Source organism: Sorex fumeus, unplaced genomic scaffold (genome assembly GCF_029834395.1).
Source record: "Sorex fumeus unplaced genomic scaffold, SorFum_2.1 ptg000093l, whole genome shotgun sequence".
Taxonomy (NCBI): Eukaryota; Metazoa; Chordata; class Mammalia; order Eulipotyphla; family Soricidae; genus Sorex; species Sorex fumeus.
Window position 1 is genome coordinate 10,254,443 of NW_026606150.1, and position 26,256 is coordinate 10,280,698.

A 26,256-nucleotide genomic window follows, 5' to 3' on the forward strand; every position below is an offset into this window, starting at 1 on the left:
CTTCCTTCCGTCCTTCAGTGTGTGCCCCTGGTGTGCTCCTGGTCACTAGGGGCCCAGAGCCCACCGCCTTCCTCCGAGTGGTACCTCCACGGGCCTCTGGGACTGGCTTCTGGACTGTGCTGGGTGTGACTGCCAGCACGCTGTCGGGGAAAAGCTGGTGAGTGCTGCACGCCTGGACGCTGATCCCGGTCAGGCCATATCTCCCTGATGGGATCCTGTGCCTCATCAGGGCTCTCTCGCCCCATCTCCCCCCGCCCCCGCCCGCCAGGGCTGTCCCCAAGGTGGCCCGCTCAGGGCTGTCCCCAACGTGGGAAACTGCACTGGTCAGACGAGTTGCCTTCTGGGAGCCTGTGCCTCGGTTGGCGCTGTCCGCCCCGCAGGGTTGCTGTCCACCGCTGGTCATGGCTCTGCCCCGACAGTGAGCCCATGGCGGCCCTCTCCTCACCCTGCCCCTGGGGGAGCCTGATCTCGTTCTTCTTTCTAGTCCAGATCGGAGAGCAGAGGCTCTGAGGGTCTGCTCAGTGGCATCACCTGGAATCTGACCTCTCTGTCTCTGTTTCTGTCTCTCTCGCTCTTCCACGTGAACACACCTGGGCACAGAGACACGCCCACAGATGCACTCACACATTCACACGGAGGCACACACGGCATAAATACACAGACGGAGACAAATGCATGTGCACCAACGCACATGCACAGAGGCACACACACTCAGACAAGGAGGGCTTTTCATGCCCATGCACGCACACAAATCTGAGGACTTTCACACACACATACACACAACGTAGGGAAGGTCGGGCCTGTCCCGCAAAAAAGCATGCACACGAGCCCACACGGAGGTGAAGTGCCGAACACTCATGCACACCACTCTCTCTCTCTCTCTCTCTCTCTCTCTCTCTCTTGTCCTCTGTTTCACACACACGCGTGCGCACACACACACACACACTCACACACACTCTCTCTCTCTCTCCCAGACTCGTGGATGGAAAGCATAGACACTTCTAGTGTTGCTGGGTCCAAGCAGACTGAGCTGAGTCTCCCTGGGGCTGGACCACAGTTTCCTTGAGCACTGCTCTGGAGACCACACTATTAGGAACAAATCAAGTCAGCAGCAACCTGGTGAGCACCTGTGAGCCGCTGGCACCCTGTAGTCTCTCCAGGAAGCAATCGGTGACCTGGGCAAGGGCTCAACCCTGGGAGAGGCTGGGCAGAGAAGCTTCAGATGGAGTTCTGCTGGACCACGGCCCAGCTGTCCACACACAAGCCCGTGCCTCCAGCCTTCCCTTCGCTCGCTTCTGAAAGTCTCCTCCAGCCAAGCCTGGCCGAGCAAAGGTGTGGCAGGCACAGCAAGGCAGCCAGAGGTGAAAGTCACGGCTGCTACAAGTGGGCAGGAGGATGAACGTGTCCCCGGGCTCCGGAGACTCTCATGGGGAGGTGCCCAGAGTGCAGCAGGAAGGTCCTGTGCGCGTGGTCCCACAAGTGGCCCACCAAGGTGCACAGCGCATGCTAGTGGGCAGCTTTGAGGCCCACCACCCCTCCCGCCCGCCCGCCCCGCGCCCTCCTGATCCCCACCCCAGATCAGGGGACCACATCAGTGCTGTCATCTAAGGTCACCCTCAGCAGTGCCAGGAGGACCCTGCCGTGCTGGACATCTACCCTGCACCCTCTCTGCATGCAAGGCAGACGCACTCATGGGCGCATCGACCATTTCCCCAGCTCCGCAATGGGAAGTCAAGCTTGATGCAAACATCCTTCAAGCAGATGACAGCCATGCAGGGAAATTGGCCGTCGGCCCTGTTCCAAATTGTTGCACACGGTGCCAAGTCTTTTTCAAAGTTGCCCTGAGAATATGGGCAGACCTGTGGACAGAATCTGTCGTCCAGGGAAGTCGGATCCCCACGGGGAGCGGGGCCAGCAAGCTGCAGACACCGACAAGGATTCTGATCACCTGTCAGAGCCGTTCTGAAGGGAGCAGCCCACGGGAAAACCGCCGTTGCCACCACTGACCTGGAGCCACCGCAGGTCAGGAGTGTTTTCTCCAAGCCACCCTTTTCCTGGATTGGACCTCTCAGCTCATGTCATTGAAACCAACGCACGCGTAGAGCCAGAGAACAGGTCCTAAGCGTCTTGCCCATGTCCTTGTAGCTACCACTGCAGTAAAGCCTTTTCTCTCCTGCAAGGCCCCTGGATGGTGAGAGTTCCAGGCAGGGCTCTGTGTGTGTGTGTGTGTGTGTGTGTGTGTGTGTGTGTGTGTGCATGCCGGGGGGGAGGGTGGAGGCCTTGGGCTTCGTGTCACACGAGATGGCACAGATGGACATGGACCCACGACCCTGCCACAGTCAGAACCCAGATGTGACGGTTTCTCGAGCTCAGAGCACCTGCCTTTAGTCACGGCTCACCACACATTGCCTGGAATGCAGCAAAATAGCCACAAGGAAGTGGCCATGTGGCCAGCAGCTCAGCTGACCTGCGGGGATATAAGGCCCCGCCCCCAGCACCCTCCTCACTCACCCCTCCTCTCTCCTACTCACCTCCTCCACCTCTGACCCCATCCATCTCACTCGCCAGAACCATGGGCTGCTGTGGCTGTTCCGGAGGCTGTGGCTCCAGCTGTGGGGGCTGTGGCTCCAGCTGCTGTGTGCCCGTGTGCTGCTGCAAGCCTGTGTGCTGCTGCGTGCCCGCCTGCTGCTGCAGGGGCTGTGGCTCCGGCTGTGGGGGCTGTGGCTCCTGTGGTTCCTGTGGGGGCTGCGGCTCCTGTGGGGGCTGTGGCTCCTGTGGGGGCTGTGGCTCTTGTGGCTGCTGCCAGTCCAGCTGCTGTAAGCCCTGCTGTTGCCAGTCCAGCTGCTGTAAGCCCTGCTGTTGTTCGGGCTGTGGCTCCTGTGGCTGCTGCCAGTCCAGCTGCTGTAAGCCCTGCTGTTGCCAGTCCAGCTGCTGTAAGCCCTGCTGTAGTTCGGGCTGTGGCTCCTGTGGCTGCTGCCAGTCCAGCTGCTGTAAGCCCTGCTGTTGCCAGTCCAGCTGCTGTAAGCCCTGCTGTAGTTCGGGCTGTGGCTCCTGTGGCTGCTGCCAGTCCGGCTGCTGTAAGCCCTGCTGTTGTTCGGGCTGTGGCTCCTGTGGCTGCTGACAGTCCAGCTGTTTGGTTCCCATCTGCTGCCAGTGCAAACTCTGAGACTCGGCCCACGACTCCCCAGGCACGATTGTCTCTGCCTGGCCTCTCTCTGAATGTCCCACACCCAAACCTCATCCTTGTCCCTGTGCGACTATGAGGCCCTCGGTGCCAGCTCTCACACAGTCACAGATTGGGCCATTTCTCAGCCCCGGACACTGCGCCCCCTTGGGATCAAGGGATGGCTTTGCCCACAGGGCATCTCCACTTGACACGCTCCATTCTGCTCGCTGTGGGTACTGGGACATCATCTGCACTGGGCATGGCCTCAAGAAACATCCTTCCCCCTTACACAGAGAAGGGACCACTATGGCAACGAGGGTTGGAAATGATCACTCCGCCCAAGAATTGACAGCTGAAGGTTGGTTACGGGACATACATGCTAAACTTACAGTACCTGCACTGTAAACCATAAGGACCAAAATGAGAGAGACAGAGACAGAGACAGAGAGAGAGACAGAGACAGAGAGACAGAGACAGAGAGGCAGAGACAGAGAGACAGAGACAGAGACAGAGACAGAGAGACAGAGAGAGAGAGAGAGAGAAGGAGGGGGAGAAGGAGAAAAGTGCCTGCTACAGGCAGGCTAGGGATGAGGCTGTGGAAGGTGGGAGATTGGGGACATTTTTGGTGAGAAATGTGCACTGGTAAAGGGACAGGCGTTGCAGCGTTGTGTGACTGCAACCCAATCTGGACATATATGTGACTGCCTATCTCATAGTGGATAAGCAAAAAAATAATAAATAAAATTTTTGAAAAAATGCCATCAATATATCCTTCCGCCTCAATCTGCTGTGTCGGTTTCCTTGTCCTTGGGGGTGTGATGAACACATGCGTCCAACTCCAGTCACTTCCTCGCTGCCCGGGGCCTCCCCAGCCTCCAAGCCCTCGTGCTGGCCTAGCTGGTGCCACGTCCTGGGACCGGCCCATGCACAGGGCCCACGTGGGCAGATCTCTCTGCCTCGGCTCTACCTTTGCACTTCTTCCGGGGAACTGTGTCTTTCAGTCAGGATACGACTCTGCCCTGACACACTTCCTGATGACCAGTTTTCCTCTCCGCCTTCCAGCCACCTGCTTGGCGCATGGAGACCCTTGAAAGGAGCAGACGGTCCCCCTTCGTCTCCTGAACACTACACCTTGTTCAGTGCAGCGTCGTGCAGTGGGCTGGGTGTCGATTCCGCTGACCGTGCAACACGGCAAGCCAGTCCACTGGCTGGGGACTCCTGCTCCGCACCTGCTCTCCATCTGCATCTGGGTCTGGGTCTGGGTCTGGGTCTGGGTCTGAGAAGTTTCTGAGACACAGGACTCAGGCTGGGGGGAACTCGGGGCTCTCAGCCGCCACAGTAGATCGTGCTTGATCTTCATCTTCAAGTTCTTCTTCTCTTGAGAGTCAAAGTGATGCTTGCTCTGCTGAGGTATCAGCAATTCACTGAAGCGCGAAGGACTCTCAGTGACCTGCCCCCTTGGCTGCACGGGTCAGAGGTGTCACTGGGGTGGGCTGCCAGGAACAATGTGTGCCAGGCCCAGCTCTTTCCGTGTCCCACCGATGACAGCTGGGATGTGCCAGGCCAGCTGGCCCCGAGGGCTACGGGCAGTTGTGCGCTCCTTGTGCGCCACCGAGCTGCCCAGTCTCTTAGGTCAGCTCTTTCGTTCGGTCAGATCCGTCTGTTCCGGAGGGCCAGGCCCGGCTCTTCCTCTTTGTTGGTCCAGGGCTTCGGGTGTTGTCACTCCAGCCCTTCCTGTACCAGCCTGTGCCTGCACTTCCGAGCACCATTTCTCACTGTTGCTGTGGGACGGGACTGGTTCTCCATTCGCATCGGTGCGGTCCAGCCATTCCTGACCATCCTTAGACACCCAGCTCTTCCTGGATGCCAGGTCCCGTTGTTCCCGTTTACGACGCACGACTGCTCCTGCAGGGAGGACGTGCGTTGAGTGTTTCTCCACTTCATCTACCGAGCTCTATATCCACGACGTTTCTGCTGGTCGCTTGTCTGTTTCTGCTCTCCGACTCCCCTGTGCTTAGGCGGCTGTCCATCCCACCCTTTCTCTCAGATCCTCCTGTAATCTTGTTGCGTGACCCTGCCACGGTTTCTCTGAGCTCATTACACATGCTCCCCATCGCGCCTCTGAATTCTTTATCGCAGGGATTGTGCTTGCCGACATTCCGTGTTGAGGCTTCAGGGCTCCTATCTCCGCGCCCTCCCTCGGGCCGGGGCTCTGCACTGTGTGCCCACGGTACCTGCGGTCGTCGCAGCATGGTTCTTTAAGCACGCTATCAGCATCCCACCCTCACTGCCAGGGAGGACTCTGGGGGGACTCGGTGGGTGGTGTTCTCTTCCTTTCCTGTCAAGATATGCCCTTCCGATTTGGTGTTCCTGTGTCACGGGTCTGCAGCCTCTTGCACTGGTTCAGGGAAGGAGTTCTTTGGCCTGAACTTACGGTTCTCTTTTGATTCGGGTTGTCTTGTTTCTCGTGCTCACTGTTACTTTTAGGGACTGCAGGGGGTCGGGTGTTGACGAGAGTAGGGGCTAATGGACTATGGGCCTAATGTGCTTGAGGTGGCCAGAGTGCCCTGGTGGAAGTTGAGTGTCAGAGGCCAAGACGTGGGTCTTCTTGGCTCTGGCCAGGGGGAGATGACCTGGCTGCCTACAGCTTGCAAAACCACGCCCACTGCTGGTCTGACCTATGGGAGGGGCCGATGGATCAGTTTTGGAGATCAGAGTTGGTGGCCAGCAGGGGAGTTCCTGTCTCAAGCTTTCCTGGAGCTTCTAAAACCTTGCGTAAGCCGGGCCCCGTGCGTGAGAGGGCTTGGCCGCGGTCCTACCTGCCTGCTCCGAAACACCGACTAGTATTTTCTGCCAGGACTGTTTGCACGTGCCTGCTTCAGCTGTGCCTTTGTACGCAGTCGAGACGTTCCTGAGGCCCATGCCTGGCTCTTCCCTTGTACCACGTAAGCTGTGCCTTTGTACAGCGTTCCGGTAGTTCCCCTGAGCTGGGTTGAGCTGTTCCTGTAGAGCTGAGTTTGGTTGTTCCCGTGGAACGCTTCTGGTCGTTCCTGTAGACAGACTTGCTGTTTCCATGTGCCACGTCCTACCGGCCCCGTGTGTCAGGTCCGACTGTTTGCTGGGCCGCGAGGTTGTCTTCTGTACCGGGTCCTGCTGTTCCAGTGTGTCAGCTCTGGCTGATGCTCCGCACCGCGTAGTAGGTCCCGCGGTTCCTTCGTAGCATCTCTGCTGCAGAGGCATCTCTACGTCCTAGGGCTGCTTTCGTGTCTGCGGGCTTGAGAGTTCGTGTGGCGCACGGACGACGCTTGCTGAGGATCGTGTCTGACTGGGTCTGTACACGAGGTCTGGCTGCTCCTGTCCACAAGACGTGCAGTTCAACGGGCCGTTCGCTCTCCCGTCTCTCCCCCCTCCTCCACACCCTCCTCCTCACCTGGCTCTCCCTGCACACACCTCTCCCTCCTGCTTGCCATGCCCATGTTTGCCCTCTTCCTCCACTCCTCCCTCCTCTCTCCTTCCTCCCCCAATCCCCCTCTCCCCTACCTGGCTCCTTCTCTGAGTCACGCCAGTCGCTTCCCTCGTGGCTGGGTCACCCGCTTCCTTCCGTCCTTCAGTGTGTGCCCCTGGTGTGCTCCTGGTCACTAGGGGCCCAGAGCCCACCGCCTTCCTCCGAGTGGTACCTCCACGGGCCTCTGGGACTGGCTTCTGGACTGTGCTGGGTGTGACTGCCAGCACGCTGTCGGGGAAAAGCTAGTGAGTGCTGCACGCCTGGACGCTGATCCCGGTCAGGCCATATCTCCCGGATGGGATCCTGTGCCTCATCAGGGCTCTCTCGCCCCATCTCCCCCCGCCCCCGCCCGCCAGGGCTGTCCCCAAGGTGGCCCGCTCAGGGCTGTCCCCAACGTGGGAAACTGCACTGGTCAGACGAGTTGCCTTCTGGGAGCCTGTGCCTCGGTTGGCGCTGTCCGCCCCGCAGGGTTGCTGTCCACCGCCGGTCATGGCTCTGCCCCGACAGTGAGCCCATGGCGGCCCTCTCCTCACCCTGCCCCTGGGGGAGCCTGACCTCGTTCTTCTTTCTAGTCCAGATCGGAGAGCAGAGGCTCTGAGGGTCTGCTCAGTGGCATCACCTGGAATCTGACCTCTCTGTCTCTGTTTCTGTCTCTCTCGCTCTTCCACGTGAACACACCTGGGCACAGAGACACGCCCACAGATGCACTCACACATTCACACGGAGGCACACACGGCATAAATACACAGACGGAGACAAATGCATGTGCACCAACGCACATGCACAGAGGCACACACACTCAGACAAGGAGGGCTTTTCATGCCCATGCACGCACACAAATCTGAGGACTTTCACACACACATACACACAACGTAGGGAAGGTCGGGCCTGTCCCGCAAAAAAGCATGCACACGAGCCCACACGGAGGTGAAGTGCCGAACACTCATGCACACCACTCTCTCTCTCTCTCTCTCTCTCTCTCTCTCTCTCTCTCTCTCTCTCTCTCTTGTCCTCTGTTTCACACACACGCGTGCGCACACACACACACACACACACTCACACACACTCTCTCTCTCTCTCCCAGACTCGTGGATGGAAAGCATAGACACTTCTAGTGTTGCTGGGTCCAAGCAGACTGAGCTGAGTCTCCCTGGGGCTGGACCACAGTTTCCTTGAGCACTGCTCTGGAGACCACACTATTAGGAACAAATCAAGTCAGCAGCAACCTGGTGAGCACCTGTGAGCCGCTGGCACCCTGTAGTCTCTCCAGGAAGCAATCGGTGACCTGGGCAAGGGCTCAACCCTGGGAGAGGCTGGGCAGAGAAGCTTCAGATGGAGTTCTGCTGGACCACGGCCCAGCTGTCCACACACAAGCCCGTGCCTCCAGCCTTCCCTTCGCTCGCTTCTGAAAGTCTCCTCCAGCCAAGCCTGGCCAAGCAAAGGTGTGGCAGGCACAGCAAGGCAGCCAGAGGTGAAAGTCACGGCTGCTACAAGTGGGCAGGAGGACGAACGTGTCCCCGGGCTCCGGAGACTCCCATGGGGAGGTGCCCAGAGTGCAGCAGGAAGGTCCTGTGCGCGTGGTCCCACAAGTGGCCCACCAAGGTGCACAGCGCATGCTAGTGGGCAGCTTTGAGGCCCACCACCCCTCCCGCCCGCCCGCCCCGCGCCCTCCTGATCCCCACCCCAGATCAGGGGACCACATCAGTGCTGTCATCTAAGGTCACCCTCAGCAGTGCCAGGAGGACCCTGCCGTGCTGGACATCTACCCTGCACCCTCTCTGCATGCAAGGCAGACGCACTCATGGGCGCATCGACCATTTCCCCAGCTCCGCAATGGGAAGTCAAGCTTGATGCAAACATCCTTCAAGCAGATGACAGCCATGCAGGGAAATTGGCCGTCGGCCCTGTTCCAAATTGTTGCACACGGTGCCAAGTCTTTTTCAAAGTTGCCCTGAGAATATGGGCAGACCTGTGGACAGAATCTGTCGTCCAGGGAAGTCGGATCCCCACGGGGAGCGGGGCCAGCGAGCTGCAGACACCGACAAGGATTCTGATCACCTGTCAGAGCCGTTCTGAAGGGAGCAGCCCACGGGAAAACCGCCGTTGCCACCACTGACCTGGAGCCACCGCTGGTCAGGAGTGTTTTCTCCAAGCCACCCTTTTCCTGGATTGGACCTCTCAGCTCATGTCATTGAAACCAACGCACGCGTAGAGCCAGAGAACAGGTCCTAAGCGTCTTGCCCATGTCCTTGTAGCTACCACTGCAGTAAAGCCTTTTCTCTCCTGCAAGGCCCCTGGATGGTGAGAGTTCCAGGCAGGGCTCTGTGTGTGTGTGTGTGTGTGTGTGTGTGTGTGTGTGTGCATGCCGGGGGGGAGGGTGGAGGCCTTGGGCTTCGTGTCACACGAGATGGCACAGATGGACATGGACCCACGACCCTGCCACAGTCAGAACCCAGATGTGACGGTTTCTCGAGCTCAGAGCACCTGCCTTTAGTCACGGCTCACCACACATTGCCTGGAATGCAGCAAAATAGCCACAAGGAAGTGGCCATGTGGCCAGCAGCTCAGCTGACCTGCGGGGATATAAGGCCCCGCCCCCAGCACCCTCCTCACTCACCCCTCCTCTCTCCTACTCACCTCCTCCACCTCTGACCCCGTCCATCTCACTCGCCAGAACCATGGGCTGCTGTGGCTGTTCCGGAGGCTGTGGCTCCAGCTGTGGGGGCTGTGGCTCCAGCTGCTGTGTGCCCGTGTGCTGCTGCAAGCCTGTGTGCTGCTGCGTGCCCGCCTGCTGCTGCGGGGGCTGTGGCTCCGGCTGTGGGGGCTGTGGCTCCTGTGGTTCCTGTGGGGGCTGCGGCTCCTGTGGGGGCTGTGGCTCCTGTGGGGGCTGTGGCTCTTGTGGCTGCTGCCAGTCCAGCTGCTGTAAGCCCTGCTGTTGCCAGTCCAGCAGCTGTAAGCCCTGCTGTTGTTCGGGCTGTGGCTCCTGTGGCTGCTGCCAGTCCAGCTGCTGTAAGCCCTGCTGTTGCCAGTCCAGCTGCTGTAAGCCCTGCTGTAGTTCGGGCTGTGGCTCCTGTGGCTGCTGCCAGTCCAGCTGCTGTAAGCCCTGCTGTTGCCAGTCCAGCTGCTGTAAGCCCTGCTGTAGTTCGGGCTGTGGCTCCTGTGGCTGCTGCCAGTCCGGCTGCTGTAAGCCCTGCTGTTGTTCGGGCTGTGGCTCCTGTGGCTGCTGACAGTCCAGCTGTTTGGTTCCCATCTGCTGCCAGTGCAAACTCTGAGACTCGGCCCACGACTCCCCAGGCACGATTGTCTCTGCCTGGCCTCTCTCTGAATGTCCCACACCCAAACCTCATCCTTGTCCCTGTGCGACTATGAGGCCCTCGGTGCCAGCTCTCACACAGTCACAGATTGGGCCATTTCTCAGCCCCGGACACTGCGCCCCCTTGGGATCAAGGGATGGCTTTGCCCACAGGGCATCTCCACTTGACACGCTCCATTCTGCTCGCTGTGGGTACTGGGACATCATCTGCACTGGGCATGGCCTCAAGAAACATCCTTCCCCCTTACACAGAGAAGGGACCACTATGGCAACGAGGGTTGGAAATGATCACTCCGCCCAAGAATTGACAGCTGAAGGTTGGTTACGGGACATACATGCTAAACTTACAGTACCTGCACTGTAAACCATAAGGACCAAAATGAGAGAGAGAGAGAGACAGAGACAGAGACAGAGAGAGAGACAGAGACAGAGAGGCAGAGACAGAGAGGCAGAGACAGAGAGACAGAGACAGAGACAGAGACAGAGAGACAGAGAGAGAGAGAGAGAGAAGGAGGGGGAGAAGGAGAAAAGTGCCTGCTACAGGCAGGCTAGGGATGAGGCTGTGGAAGGTGGGAGATTGGGGACATTTTTGGTGAGAAATGTGCACTGGTAAAGGGACAGGCGTTGCAGCGTTGTGTGACTGCAACCCAATCTGGACATATATGTGACTGCCTATCTCATAGTGGATAAGCAAAAAAATAATAAATAAAATTTTTGAAAAAATGCCATCAATATATCCTTCCGCCTCAATCTGCTGTGTCGGTTTCCTTGTCCTTGGGGGTGTGATGAACACATGCGTCCAACTCCAGTCACTTCCTCGCTGCCCGGGGCCTCCCCAGCCTCCAAGCCCTCGTGCTGGCCTAGCTGGTGCCACGTCCTGGGACCGGCCCATGCACAGGGCCCACGTGGGCAGATCTCTCTGCCTCGGCTCTACCTTTGCACTTCTTCCGGGGAACTGTGTCTTTCAGTCAGGATACGACTCTGCCCTGACACACTTCCTGATGACCAGTTTTCCTCTCCGCCTTCCAGCCACCTGCTTGGCGCATGGAGACCCTTGAAAGGAGCAGACGGTCCCCCTTCGTCTCCTGAACACTACACCTTGTTCAGTGCAGCGTCGTGCAGTGGGCTGGGTGTCGATTCCGCTGACCGTGCAACACGGCAAGCCAGTCCACTGGCTGGGGACTCCTGCTCCGCACCTGCTCTCCATCTGCATCTGGGTCTGGGTCTGGGTCTGGGTCTGGGTCTGAGAAGTTTCTGAGACACAGGACTCAGGCTGGGGGGAACTCGGGGCTCTCAGCCGCCACAGTAGATCGTGCTTGATCTTCATCTTCAAGTTCTTCTTCTCTTGAGAGTCAAAGTGATGCTTGCTCTGCTGAGGTATCAGCAATTCACTGAAGCGCGAAGGACTCTCAGTGACCTGCCCCCTTGGCTGCACGGGTCAGAGGTGTCACTGGGGTGGGCTGCCAGGAACAATGTGTGCCAGGCCCAGCTCTTTCCGTGTCCCACCGATGACAGCTGGGATGTGCCAGGCCAGCTGGCCCCGAGGGCTACGGGCAGTTGTGCGCTCCTTGTGCGCCACCGAGCTGCCCAGTCTCTTAGGTCAGCTCTTTCGTTCGGTCAGATCCGTCTGTTCCGGAGGGCCAGGCCCGGCTCTTCCTCTTTGTTGGTCCAGGGCTTCGGGTGTTGTCACTCCAGCCCTTCCTGTACCAGCCTGTGCCTGCACTTCCGAGCACCATTTCTCACTGTTGCTGTGGGACGGGACTGGTTCTCCATTCGCATCGGTGCGGTCCAGCCATTCCTGACCATCCTTAGACACCCAGCTCTTCCTGGATGCCAGGTCCCGTTGTTCCCGTTTACGACGCACGACTGCTCCTGCAGGGAGGACGTGCGTTGAGTGTTTCTCCACTTCATCTACCGAGCTCTATATCCACGACGTTTCTGCTGGTCGCTTGTCTGTTTCTGCTCTCCGACTCCCCTGTGCTTAGGCGGCTGTCCATCCCACCCTTTCTCTCAGATCCTCCTGTAATCTTGTTGCGTGACCCTGCCACGGTTTCTCTGAGCTCATTACACATGCTCCCCATCGCGCCTCTGAATTCTTTATCGCAGGGATTGTGCTTGCCGACATTCCGTGTTGAGGCTTCAGGGCTCCTATCTCCGCGCCCTCCCTCGGGCCGGGGCTCTGCACTGTGTGCCCACGGTACCTGCGGTCGTCGCAGCATGGTTCTTTAAGCACGCTATCAGCATCCCACCCTCACTGCCAGGGAGGACTCTGGGGGGACTCGGTGGGTGGTGTTCTCTTCCTTTCCTGTCAAGATATGCCCTTCCGATTTGGTGTTCCTGTGTCACGGGTCTGCAGCCTCTTGCACTGGTTCAGGGAAGGAGTTCTTTGGCCTGAACTTACGGTTCTCTTTTGATTCGGGTTGTCTTGTTTCTCGTGCTCACTGTTACTTTTAGGGACTGCAGGGGGTCGGGTGTTGACGAGAGTAGGGGCTAATGGACTATGGGCCTAATGTGCTTGAGGTGGCCAGAGTGCCCTGGTGGAAGTTGAGTGTCAGAGGCCAAGACGTGGGTCTTCTTGGCTCTGGCCAGGGGGAGATGACCTGGCTGCCTACAGCTTGCAAAACCACGCCCACTGCTGGTCTGACCTATGGGAGGGGCCGATGGATCAGTTTTGGAGATCAGAGTTGGTGGCCAGGAGGGGAGTTCCTGTCTCAAGCTTTCCTGGAGCTTCTAAAACCTTGCGTAAGCCGGGCCCCGTGCGTGAGAGGGCTTGGCCGCGGTCCTACCTGCCTGCTCCGAAACACCGACTAGTATTTTCTGCCAGGACTGTTTGCACGTGCCTGCTTCAGCTGTGCCTTTGTACGCAGTCGAGACGTTCCTGAGGCCCATGCCTGGCTCTTCCCTTGTACCACGTAAGCTGTGCCTTTGTACAGCGTTCCGGTAGTTCCCCTGGGCTGGGTTGAGCTGTTCCTGTAGAGCTGAGTTTGGTTGTTCCCGTGGAACGCTTCTGGTCGTTCCTGTAGACAGACTTGCTGTTTCCATGTGCCACGTCCTACCGGCCCCGTGTGTCAGGTCCGACTGTTTGCTGGGCCGCGAGGTTGTCTTCTGTACCGGGTCCTGCTGTTCCAGTGTGTCAGCTCTGGCTGATGCTCCGCACCGCGTAGTAGGTCCCGCGGTTCCTTCGTAGCATCTCTGCTGCAGAGGCATCTCTACGTCCTAGGGCTGCTTTCGTGTCTGCGGGCTTGAGAGTTCGTGTGGCGCACGGACGACGCTTGCTGAGGATCGTGTCTGACTGGGTCTGTACACGAGGTCTGGCTGCTCCTGTCCACAAGACGTGCAGTTCAACGGGCCGTTCGCTCTCCCGTCTCTCCCCCCTCCTCCACACCCTCCTCCTCACCTGGCTCTCCCTGCACACACCTCTCCCTCCTGCTTGCCATGCCCATGTTTGCCCTCTTCCTCCACTCCTCCCTCCTCTCTCCTTCCTCCCCCAATCCCCCTCTCCCCTACCTGGCTCCTTCTCTGAGTCACGCCAGTCGCTTCCCTCGTGGCTGGGTCACCCGCTTCCTTCCGTCCTTCAGTGTGTGCCCCTGGTGTGCTCCTGGTCACTAGGGGCCCAGAGCCCACCGCCTTCCTCCGAGTGGTACCTCCACGGGCCTCTGGGACTGGCTTCTGGACTGTGCTGGGTGTGACTGCCAGCACGCTGTCGGGGAAAAGCTAGTGAGTGCTGCACGCCTGGACGCTGATCCCGGTCAGGCCATATCTCCCGGATGGGATCCTGTGCCTCATCAGGGCTCTCTCGCCCCATCTCCCCCCGCCCCCGCCCGCCAGGGCTGTCCCCAAGGTGGCCCGCTCAGGGCTGTCCCCAACGTGGGAAACTGCACTGGTCAGACGAGTTGCCTTCTGGGAGCCTGTGCCTCGGTTGGCGCTGTCCGCCCCGCAGGGTTGCTGTCCACCGCCGGTCATGGCTCTGCCCCGACAGTGAGCCCATGGCGGCCCTCTCCTCACCCTGCCCCTGGGGGAGCCTGACCTCGTTCTTCTTTCTAGTCCAGATCGGAGAGCAGAGGCTCTGAGGGTCTGCTCAGTGGCATCACCTGGAATCTGACCTCTCTGTCTCTGTTTCTGTCTCTCTCGCTCTTCCACGTGAACACACCTGGGCACAGAGACACGCCCACAGATGCACTCACACATTCACACGGAGGCACACACGGCATAAATACACAGACGGAGACAAATGCATGTGCACCAACGCACATGCACAGAGGCACACACACTCAGACAAGGAGGGCTTTTCATGCCCATGCACGCACACAAATCTGAGGACTTTCACACACACATACACACAACGTAGGGAAGGTCGGGCCTGTCCCGCAAAAAAGCATGCACACGAGCCCACACGGAGGTGAAGTGCCGAACACTCATGCACACCACTCTCTCTCTCTCTCTCTCTCTCTCTCTCTCTCTCTCTCTCTCTCTCTTGTCCTCTGTTTCACACACACGCGTGCGCACACACACACACACACACACTCACACACACTCTCTCTCTCTCTCCCAGACTCGTGGATGGAAAGCATAGACACTTCTAGTGTTGCTGGGTCCAAGCAGACTGAGCTGAGTCTCCCTGGGGCTGGACCACAGTTTCCTTGAGCACTGCTCTGGAGACCACACTATTAGGAACAAATCAAGTCAGCAGCAACCTGGTGAGCACCTGTGAGCCGCTGGCACCCTGTAGTCTCTCCAGGAAGCAATCGGTGACCTGGGCAAGGGCTCAACCCTGGGAGAGGCTGGGCAGAGAAGCTTCAGATGGAGTTCTGCTGGACCACGGCCCAGCTGTCCACACACAAGCCCGTGCCTCCAGCCTTCCCTTCGCTCGCTTCTGAAAGTCTCCTCCAGCCAAGCCTGGCCGAGCAAAGGTGTGGCAGGCACAGCAAGGCAGCCAGAGGTGAAAGTCACGGCTGCTACAAGTGGGCAGGAGGACGAACGTGTCCCCGGGCTCCGGAGACTCCCATGGGGAGGTGCCCAGAGTGCAGCAGGAAGGTCCTGTGCGCGTGGTCCCACAAGTGGCCCACCAAGGTGCACAGCGCATGCTAGTGGGCAGCTTTGAGGCCCACCACCCCTCCCGCCCGCCCGCCCCGCGCCCTCCTGATCCCCACCCCAGATCAGGGGACCACATCAGTGCTGTCATCTAAGGTCACCCTCAGCAGTGCCAGGAGGACCCTGCCGTGCTGGACATCTACCCTGCACCCTCTCTGCATGCAAGGCAGACGCACTCATGGGCGCATCGACCATTTCCCCAGCTCCGCAATGGGAAGTCAAGCTTGATGCAAACATCCTTCAAGCAGATGACAGCCATGCAGGGAAATTGGCCGTCGGCCCTGTTCCAAATTGTTGCACACGGTGCCAAGTCTTTTTCAAAGTTGCCCTGAGAATATGGGCAGACCTGTGGACAGAATCTGTCGTCCAGGGAAGTCGGATCCCCACGGGGAGTGGGGCCAGCGAGCTGCAGACACCGACAAGGATTCTGATCACCTGTCAGAGCCGTTCTGAAGGGAGCAGCCCACGGGAAAACCGCCGTTGCCACCACTGACCTGGAGCCACCGCTGGTCAGGAGTGTTTTCTCCAAGCCACCCTTTTCCTGGATTGGACCTCTCAGCTCATGTCATTGAAACCAACGCACGCGTAGAGCCAGAGAACAGGTCCTAAGCGTCTTGCCCATGTCCTTGTAGCTACCACTGCAGTAAAGCCTTTTCTCTCCTGCAAGGCCCCTGGATGGTGAGAGTTCCAGGCAGGGCTCTGTGTGTGTGTGTGTGTGTGTGTGTGTGTGTGTGTGTGTGTGCATGCCGGGGGGGAGGGTGGAGGCCTTGGGCTTCGTGTCACACGAGATGGCACAGATGGACATGGACCCACGACCCTGCCACAGTCAGAACCCAGATGTGACGGTTTCTCGAGCTCAGAGCACCTGCCTTTAGTCACGGCTCACCACACATTGCCTGGAATGCAGCAAAATAGCCACAAGGAAGTGGCCATGTGGCCAGCAGCTCAGCTGACCTGCGGGGATATAAGGCCCCGCCCCCAGCACCCTCCTCACTCACCCCTCCTCTCTCCTACTCACCTCCTCCACCTCTGACCCCGTCCATCTCACTCGCCAGAACCATGGGCTGCTGTGGCTGTTCCGGAGGCTGTGGCTCCAGCTGTGGGGGCTGTGGCTCCAGCTGCTGTGTGCCCGTGTGCTGCTGCAAGCCTGTGTGCTGCTGCGTGCCCGCCTGCTGCTGCGGGGGCTGTGGCTCCGGCTGTGGGGGCTGTGGCTCCTGTGGTTCCTGTGGGGGCTGCGGCTCCTGTGGGGGCTGTGGCTCCTGTGGGGGCTGTGGCTCTTGTGGCTGCTGCCAGTCCAGCTGCTGTAAGCCCTGCTGTTGCCAGTCCAGCAGCTGTAAGCCCTGCTGTTGTTCGGGCTGTGGCTCCTGTGGCTGCTGCCAGTCCAGCTGCTGTAAGCCCTGCTGTTGCCAGTCCAGCTGCTGTAAGCCCTGCTGTAGTTCGGGCTGTGGCTCCTGTGGCTGCTGCCAGTCCAGCTGCTGTAAGCCCTGCTGTTGCCAGTCCAGCTGCTGTAAGCCCTGCTGTAGTTCGGGCTGTGGCTCCTGTGGCTGCTGCCAGTCCGGCTGCTGTAAGCCCTGCTGTTGTTCGGGCTGTGGCTCCTGTGGCTGCTGACAGTCCAGCTGTTTGGTTCCCATCTGCTGCCAGTGCAAACTCTGAGACTCGGCCCACGACTCCCCAGGCACGATTGTCTCTGCCTGGCCTCTCTCTGAATGTCCCACACCCAAACCTCATCCTTGTCCCTGTGCGACTATGAGGCCCTCGGTGCCAGCTCTCACACAGTCACAGATTGGGCCATTTCTCAGCCCCGGACACTGCGCCCCCTTGGGATCAAGGGATGGCTTTGCCCACAGGGCATCTCCACTTGACACGCTCCATTCTGCTCGCTGTGGGTACTGGGACATCATCTGCACTGGGCATGGCCTCAAGAAACATCCTTCCCCCTTACACAGAGAAGGGACCACTATGGCAACGAGGGTTGGAAATGATCACTCCGCCCAAGAATTGACAGCTGAAGGTTGGTTACGGGACATACATGCTAAACTTACAGTACCTGCACTGTAAACCATAAGGACCAAAATGAGAGAGACAGAGACAGAGACAGAGACAGAGAGAGAGACAGAGACAGAGAGACAGAGACAGAGAGGCAGAGACAGAGAGACAGAGACAGAGACAGAGACAGAGAGACAGAGAGAGAGAGAGAGAGAAGGAGGGGGAGAAGGAGAAAAGTGCCTGCTACAGGCAGGCTAGGGATGAGGCTGTGGAAGGTGGGAGATTGGGGACATTTTTGGTGAGAAATGTGCACTGGTAAAGGGACAGGCGTTGCAGCGTTGTGTGACTGCAACCCAATCTGGACATATATGTGACTGCCTATCTCATAGTGGATAAGCAAAAAAATAATAAATAAAATTTTTGAAAAAATGCCATCAATATATCCTTCCGCCTCAATCTGCTGTGTCGGTTTCCTTGTCCTTGGGGGTGTGATGAACACATGCGTCCAACTCCAGTCACTTCCTCGCTGCCCGGGGCCTCCCCAGCCTCCAAGCCCTCGTGCTGGCCTAGCTGGTGCCACGTCCTGGGACCGGCCCATGCACAGGGCCCACGTGGGCAGATCTCTCTGCCTCGGCTCTACCTTTGCACTTCTTCCGGGGAACTGTGTCTTTCAGTCAGGATACGACTCTGCCCTGACACACTTCCTGATGACCAGTTTTCCTCTCCGCCTTCCAGCCACCTGCTTGGCGCATGGAGACCCTTGAAAGGAGCAGACGGTCCCCCTTCGTCTCCTGAACACTACACCTTGTTCAGTGCAGCGTCGTGCAGTGGGCTGGGTGTCGATTCCGCTGACCGTGCAACACGGCAAGCCAGTCCACTGGCTGGGGACTCCTGCTCCGCACCTGCTCTCCATCTGCATCTGGGTCTGGGTCTGGGTCTGAGAAGTTTCTGAGACACAGGACTCAGGCTGGGGGGAACTCGGGGCTCTCAGCCGCCACAGTAGATCGTGCTTGATCTTCATCTTCAAGTTCTTCTTCTCTTGAGAGTCAAAGTGATGCTTGCTCTGCTGAGGTATCAGCAATTCACTGAAGCGCGAAGGACTCTCAGTGACCTGCCCCCTTGGCTGCACGGGTCAGAGGTGTCACTGGGGTGGGCTGCCAGGAACAATGTGTGCCAGGCCCAGCTCTTTCCGTGTCCCACCGATGACAGCTGGGATGTGCCAGGCCAGCTGGCCCCGAGGGCTACGGGCAGTTGTGCGCTCCTTGTGCGCCACCGAGCTGCCCAGTCTCTTAGGTCAGCTCTTTCGTTCGGTCAGATCCGTCTGTTCCGGAGGGCCAGGCCCGGCTCTTCCTCTTTGTTGGTCCAGGGCTTCGGGTGTTGTCACTCCAGCCCTTCCTGTACCAGCCTGTGCCTGCACTTCCGAGCACCATTTCTCACTGTTGCTGTGGGACGGGACTGGTTCTCCATTCGCATCGGTGCGGTCCAGCCATTCCTGACCATCCTTAGACACCCAGCTCTTCCTGGATGCCAGGTCCCGTTGTTCCCGTTTACGACGCACGACTGCTCCTGCAGGGAGGACGTGCGTTGAGTGTTTCTCCACTTCATCTACCGAGCTCTATATCCACGACGTTTCTGCTGGTCGCTTGTCTGTTTCTGCTCTCCGACTCCCCTGTGCTTAGGCGGCTGTCCATCCCACCCTTTCTCTCAGATCCTCCTGTAATCTTGTTGCGTGACCCTGCCACGGTTTCTCTGAGCTCATTACACATGCTCCCCATCGCGCCTCTGAATTCTTTATCGCAGGGATTGTGCTTGCCGACATTCCGTGTTGAGGCTTCAGGGCTCCTATCTCCGCGCCCTCCCTCGGGCCGGGGCTCTGCACTGTGTGCCCACGGTACCTGCGGTCGTCGCAGCATGGTTCTTTAAGCACGCTATCAGCATCCCACCCTCACTGCCAGGGAGGACTCTGGGGGGACTCGGTGGGTGGTGTTCTCTTCCTTTCCTGTCAAGATATGCCCTTCCGATTTGGTGTTCCTGTGTCACGGGTCTGCAGCCTCTTGCACTGGTTCAGGGAAGGAGTTCTTTGGCCTGAACTTACGGTTCTCTTTTGATTCGGGTTGTCTTGTTTCTCGTGCTCACTGTTACTTTTAGGGACTGCAGGGGGTCGGGTGTTGACGAGAGTAGGGGCTAATGGACTATGGGCCTAATGTGCTTGAGGTGGCCAGAGTGCCCTGGTGGAAGTTGAGTGTCAGAGGCCAAGACGTGGGTCTTCTTGGCTCTGGCCAGGGGGAGATGACCTGGCTGCCTACAGCTTGCAAAACCACGCCCACTGCTGGTCTGACCTATGGGAGGGGCCGATGGATCAGTTTTGGAGATCAGAGTTGGTGGCCAGCAGGGGAGTTCCTGTCTCAAGCTTTCCTGGAGCTTCTAAAACCTTGCGTAAGCCGGGCCCCGTGCGTGAGAGGGCTTGGCCGCGGTCCTACCTGCCTGCTCCGAAACACCGACTAGTATTTTCTGCCAGGACTGTTTGCACGTGCCTGCTTCAGCTGTGCCTTTGTACGCAGTCGAGACGTTCCTGAGGCCCATGCCTGGCTCTTCCCTTGTACCACGTAAGCTGTGCCTTTGTACAGCGTTCCGGTAGTTCCCCTGAGCTGGGTTGAGCTGTTCCTGTAGAGCTGAGTTTGGTTGTTCCCGTGGAACGCTTCTGGTCGTTCCTGTAGACAGACTTGCTGTTTCCATGTGCCACGTCCTACCGGCCCCGTGTGTCAGGTCCGACTGTTTGCTGGGCCGCGAGGTTGTCTTCTGTACCGGGTCCTGCTGTTCCAGTGTGTCAGCTCTGGCTGATGCTCCGCACCGCGTAGTAGGTCCCGCGGTTCCTTCGTAGCATCTCTGCTGCAGAGGCATCTCTACGTCCTAGGGCTGCTTTCGTGTCTGCGGGCTTGAGAGTTCGTGTGGCGCACGGACGACGCTTGCTGAGGATCGTGTCTGACTGGGTCTGTACACGAGGTCTGGCTGCTCCTGTCCACAAGACGTGCAGTTCAACGGGCCGTTCGCTCTCCCGTCTCTCCCCCCTCCTCCACACCCTCCTCCTCACCTGGCTCTCCCTGCACACACCTCTCCCTCCTGCTTGCCATGCCCATGTTTGCCCTCTTCCTCCACTCCTCCCTCCTCTCTCCTTCCTCCCCCAATCCCCCTCTCCCCTACCTGGCTCCTTCTCTGAGTCACGCCAGTCGCTTCCCTCGTGGCTGGGTCACCCGCTTCCTTCCGTCCTTCAGTGTGTGCCCCTGGTGTGCTCCTGGTCACTAGGGGCCCAGAGCCCACCGCCTTCCTCCGAGTGGTACCTCCACGGGCCTCTGGGACTGGCTTCTGGACTGTGCTGGGTGTGACTGCCAGCACGCTGTCGGGGAAAAGCTAGTGAGTGCTGCACGCCTGGACGCTGATCCCGGTCAGGCCATATCTCCCTGATGGGATCCTGTGCCTCATCAGGGCTCTCTCGCCCCATCTCCCCCCGCCCCCGCCCGCCAGGGCTGTCCCCAAGGTGGCCCGCTCAGGGCTGTCCCCAACGTGGGAAACTGCACTGGTCAGACGAGTTGCCTTCTGGGAGCCTGTGCCTCGGTTGGCGCTGTCCGCCCCGCAGGGTTGCTGTCCACCGCCGGTCATGGCTCTGCCCCGACAGTGAGCCCATGGCGGCCCTCTCCTCACCCTGCCCCTGGGGGAGCCTGACCTCGTTCTTCTTTCTAGTCCAGATCGGAGAGCAGAGGCTCTGAGGGTCTGCTCAGTGGCATCACCTGGAATCTGACCTCTCTGTCTCTGTTTCTGTCTCTCTCGCTCTTCCACGTGAACACACCTGGGCACAGAGACACGCCCACAGATGCACTCACACATTCACACGGAGGCACACACGGCATAAATACACAGACGGAGACAAATGCATGTGCACCAACGCACATGCACAGAGGCACACACACTCAGACAAGGAGGGCTTTTCATGCCCATGCACGCACACAAATCTGAGGACTTTCACACACACATACACACAACGTAGGGAAGGTCGGGCCTGTCCCGCAAAAAAGCATGCACACGAGCCCACACGGAGGTGAAGTGCCGAACACTCATGCACACCACTCTCTCTCTCTCTCTCTCTCTCTCTCTCTCTCTCTCTCTTGTCCTCTGTTTCACACACACGCGTGCGCACACACACACACACACTCACACACACTCTCTCTCTCTCTCCCAGACTCGTGGATGGAAAGCATAGACACTTCTAGTGTTGCTGGGTCCAAGCAGACTGAGCTGAGTCTCCCTGGGGCTGAACCACAGTTTCCTTGAGCACTGCTCTGGAGACCACACTATTAGGAACAAATCAAGTCAGCAGCAACCTGGTGAGCACCTGTGAGCCGCTGGCACCCTGTAGTCTCTCCAGGAAGCAATCGGTGACCTGGGCAAGGGCTCAACCCTGGGAGAGGCTGGGCAGAGAAGCTTCAGATGGAGTTCTGCTGGACCATGGCCCAGCTGTCCACACACAAGCCCGTGCCTCCAGCCTTCCCTTCGCTCGCTTCTGAAAGTCTCCTCCAGCCAAGCCTGGCCAAGCAAAGGTGTGGCAGGCACAGCAAGGCAGCCAGAGGTGAAAGTCACGGCTGCTACAAGTGGGCAGGAGGACGAACGTGTCCCCGGGCTCCGGAGACTCCCATGGGGAGGTGCCCAGAGTGCAGCAGGAAGGTCCTGTGCGCGTGGTCCCACAAGTGGCCCACCAAGGTTCACAGCGCATGCTAGTGGGCAGCTTTGAGGCCCACCACCCCTCCCGCCCGCCCGCCCCGTGCCCTCCTGATCCCCACCCCAGATCAGGGGACCACATCAGTGCTGTCATCTAAGGTCACCCTCAGCAGTGCCAGGAGGACCCTGCCGTGCTGGACATCTACCCTGCACCCTCTCTGCATGCAAGGCAGACGCACTCATGGGCGCATCGACCATTTCCCCAGCTCCGCAATGGGAAGTCAAGCTTGATGCAAACATCCTTCAAGCAGATGACAGCCATGCAGGGAAATTGGCCGTCGGCCCTGTTCCAAATTGTTGCACACGGTGCCAAGTCTTTTTCAAAGTTGCCCTGAGAATATGGGCAGACCTGTGGACAGAATCTGTCGTCCAGGGAAGTCGGATCCCCACGGGGAGCGGGGCCAGCGAGCTGCAGACACCGACAAGGATTCTGATCACCTGTCAGAGCCGTTCTGAAGGGAGCAGCCCACGGGAAAACCGCCGTTGCCACCACTGACCTGGAGCCACCGCTGGTCAGGAGTGTTTTCTCCAAGCCACCCTTTTCCTGGATTGGACCTCTCAGCTCATGTCATTGAAACCAACGCACGCGTAGAGCCAGAGAACAGGTCCTAAGCGTCTTGCCCATGTCCTTGTAGCTACCACTGCAGTAAAGCCTTTTCTCTCCTGCAAGGCCCCTGGATGGTGAGAGTTCCAGGCAGGGCTCTGTGTGTGTGTGTGTGTGTGTGTGTGTGTGTGTGTGTGTGTGCATGCCGGGGGGGAGGGTGGAGGCCTTGGGCTTCGTGTCACACGAGATGGCACAGATGGACATGGACCCACGACCCTGCCACAGTCAGAACCCAGATGTGACGGTTTCTCGAGCTCAGAGCACCTGCCTTTAGTCACGGCTCACCACACATTGCCTGGAATGCAGCAAAATAGCCACAAGGAAGTGGCCATGTGGCCAGCAGCTCAGCTGACCTGCGGGGATATAAGGCCCCGCCCCCAGCACCCTCCTCACTCACCCCTCCTCTCTCCTACTCACCTCCTCCACCTCTGACCCCGTCCATCTCACTCGCCAGAACCATGGGCTGCTGTGGCTGTTCCGGAGGCTGTGGCTCCAGCTGTGGGGGCTGTGGCTCCAGCTGCTGTGTGCCCGTGTGCTGCTGCAAGCCTGTGTGCTGCTGCGTGCCCGCCTGCTGCTGCGGGGGCTGTGGCTCCGGCTGTGGGGGCTGTGGCTCCTGTGGTTCCTGTGGGGGCTGCGGCTCCTGTGGGGGCTGTGGCTCCTGTGGGGGCTGTGGCTCTTGTGGCTGCTGCCAGTCCAGCTGCTGTAAGCCCTGCTGTTGCCAGTCCAGCTGCTGTAAGCCCTGCTGTTGTTCGGGCTGTGGCTCCTGTGGCTGCTGCCAGTCCAGCTGCTGTAAGCCCTGCTGTTGCCAGTCCAGCTGCTGTAAGCCCTGCTGTAGTTCGGGCTGTGGCTCCTGTGGCTGCTGCCAGTCCAGCTGCTGTAAGCCCTGCTGTTGCCAGTCCAGCTGCTGTAAGCCCTGCTGTAGTTCGGGCTGTGGCTCCTGTGGCTGCTGCCAGTCCGGCTGCTGTAAGCCCTGCTGTTGTTCGGGCTGTGGCTCCTGTGGCTGCTGACAGTCCAGCTGTTTGGTTCCCATCTGCTGCCAGTGCAAACTCTGAGACTCGGCCCACGACTCCCCAGGCACGATTGTCTCTGCCTGGCCTCTCTCTGAATGTCCCACACCCAAACCTCATCCTTGTCCCTGTGCGACTATGAGGCCCTCGGTGCCAGCTCTCACACAGTCACAGATTGGGCCATTTCTCAGCCCCGGACACTGCGCCCCCTTGGGATCAAGGGATGGCTTTGCCCACAGGGCATCTCCACTTGACACGCTCCATTCTGCTCGCTGTGGGTACTGGGACATCATCTGCACTGGGCATGGCCTCAAGAAACATCCTTCCCCCTTACACAGAGAAGGGACCACTATGGCAACGAGGGTTGGAAATGATCACTCTGCCCAAGAATTGACAGCTGAAGGTTGGTTACGGGACATACATGCTAAACTTACAGTACCTGCACTGTAAACCATAAGGACCAAAATGAGAGAGAGAGAGACAGAGACAGAGACAGAGAGAGAGACAGAGACAGAGAGACAGAGACAGAGAGGCAGAGACAGAGAGACAGAGACAGAGACAGAGACAGAGAGACAGAGAGAGAGAGAGAGAGAAGGAGGGGGAGAAGGAGAAAAGTGCCTGCTACAGGCAGGCTAGGGATGAGGCTGTGGAAGGTGGGAGATTGGGGACATTTTTGGTGAGAAATGTGCACTGGTAAAGGGACAGGCGTTGCAGCGTTGTGTGACTGCAACCCAATCTGGACATATATGTGACTGCCTATCTCATAGTGGATAAGCAAAAAAATAATAAATAAAATTTTTGAAAAAATGCCATCAATATATCCTTCCGCCTCAATCTGCTGTGTCGGTTTCCTTGTCCTTGGGGGTGTGATGAACACATGCGTCCAACTCCAGTCACTTCCTCGCTGCCCGGGGCCTCCCCAGCCTCCAAGCCCTCGTGCTGGCCTAGCTGGTGCCACGTCCTGGGACCGGCCCATGCACAGGGCCCACGTGGGCAGATCTCTCTGCCTCGGCTCTACCTTTGCACTTCTTCCGGGGAACTGTGTCTTTCAGTCAGGATACGACTCTGCCCTGACACACTTCCTGATGACCAGTTTTCCTCTCCGCCTTCCAGCCACCTGCTTGGCGCATGGAGACCCTTGAAAGGAGCAGACGGTCCCCCTTCGTCTCCTGAAAACTACACCTTGTTCAGTGCAGCGTCGTGCAGTGGGCTGGGTGTCGATTCCGCTGACCGTGCAACACGGCAAGCCAGTCCACTGGCTGGGGACTCCTGCTCCGCACCTGCTCTCCATCTGCATCTGGGTCTGGGTCTGGGTCTGAGAAGTTTCTGAGACACAGGACTCAGGCTGGGGGGAACTCGGGGCTCTCAGCCGCCACAGTAGATCGTGCTTGATCTTCATCTTCAAGTTCTTCTTCTCTTGAGAGTCAAAGTGATGCTTGCTCTGCTGAGGTATCAGCAATTCACTGAAGCGCGAAGGACTCTCAGTGACCTGCCCCCTTGGCTGCACGGGTCAGAGGTGTCACTGGGGTGGGCTGCCAGGAACAATGTGTGCCAGGCCCAGCTCTTTCCGTGTCCCACCGATGACAGCTGGGATGTGCCAGGCCAGCTGGCCCCGAGGGCTATGGGCAGTTGTGCGCTCCTTGTGCGCCACCGAGCTGCCCAGTCTCTTAGGTCAGCTCTTTCGTTCGGTCAGATCCGACTGTTCCGGAGGGCCAGGCCCGGCTCTTCCTCTTTGTTGGTCCAGGGCTTCGGGTGTTGTCACTCCAGCCCTTCCTGTACCAGCCTGTGCCTGCACTTCCGAGCACCATTTCTCACTGTTGCTGTGGGACGGGACTGGTTCTCCATTCGCATCGGTGCGGTCCAGCCATTCCTGACCATCCTTAGACACCCAGCTCTTCCTGGATGCCAGGTCCCGTTGTTCCCGTTTACGACGCACGACTGCTCCTGCAGGGAGGACGTGCGTTGAGTGTTTCTCCACTTCATCTACCGAGCTCTATATCCACGACGTTTCTGCTGGTCGCTTGTCTGTTTCTGCTCTCCGACTCCCCTGTGCTTAGGCGGCTGTCCATCCCACCCTTTCTCTCAGATCCTCCTGTAATCTTGTTGCGTGACCCTGCCACGGTTTCTCTGAGCTCATTACACATGCTCCCCATCGCGCCTCTGAATTCTTTATCGCAGGGATTGTGCTTGCCGACATTCCGTGTTGAGGCTTCAGGGCTCCTATCTCCGCGCCCTCCCTCGGGCCGGGGCTCTGCACTGTGTGCCCACGGTACCTGCGGTCGTCGCAGCATGGTTCTTTAAGCACGCTATCAGCATCCCACCCTCACTGCCAGGGAGGACTCTGGGGGGACTCGGTGGGTGGTGTTCTCTTCCTTTCCTGTCAAGATATGCCCTTCCGATTTGGTGTTCCTGTGTCACGGGTCTGCAGCCTCTTGCACTGGTTCAGGGAAGGAGTTCTTTGGCCTGAACTTACGGTTCTCTTTTGATTCGGGTTGTCTTGTTTCTCGTGCTCACTGTTACTTTTAGGGACTGCAGGGGGTCGGGTGTTGACGAGAGTAGGGGCTAATGGACTATGGGCCTAATGTGCTTGAGGTGGCCAGAGTGCCCTGGTGGAAGTTGAGTGTCAGAGGCCAAGATGTGGGTCTTCTTGGCTCTGGCCAGGGGGAGATGACCTGGCTGCCTACAGCTTGCAAAACCACGCCCACTGCTGGTCTGACCTATGGGAGGGGCCGATGGATCAGTTTTGGAGATCAGAGTTGGTGGCCAGCAGGGGAGTTCCTGTCTCAAGCTTTCCTGGAGCTTCTAAAACCTTGC

The 26,256-nt window shown here is 58.7% G+C and overlaps 1 protein-coding gene across 1 annotated transcript; it reads left to right on the plus strand.

Annotated features, from left to right (window-relative positions):
• Positions 1–2,812: 2,812 nt before the first annotated feature.
• On the plus strand, positions 2,813–11,073 carry LOC130039731 (keratin-associated protein 5-4-like; the record flags this gene model as incomplete). Its single annotated transcript, XM_056131607.1, has 3 exons — positions 2,813–3,028; positions 9,653–9,709; positions 11,014–11,073. Coding segments are annotated over 3 exons (333 nt in total), but the record flags the coding sequence as incomplete, so codon positions are not given.
• Between the last annotated feature and the right edge of the window lie 15,183 nt (positions 11,074–26,256).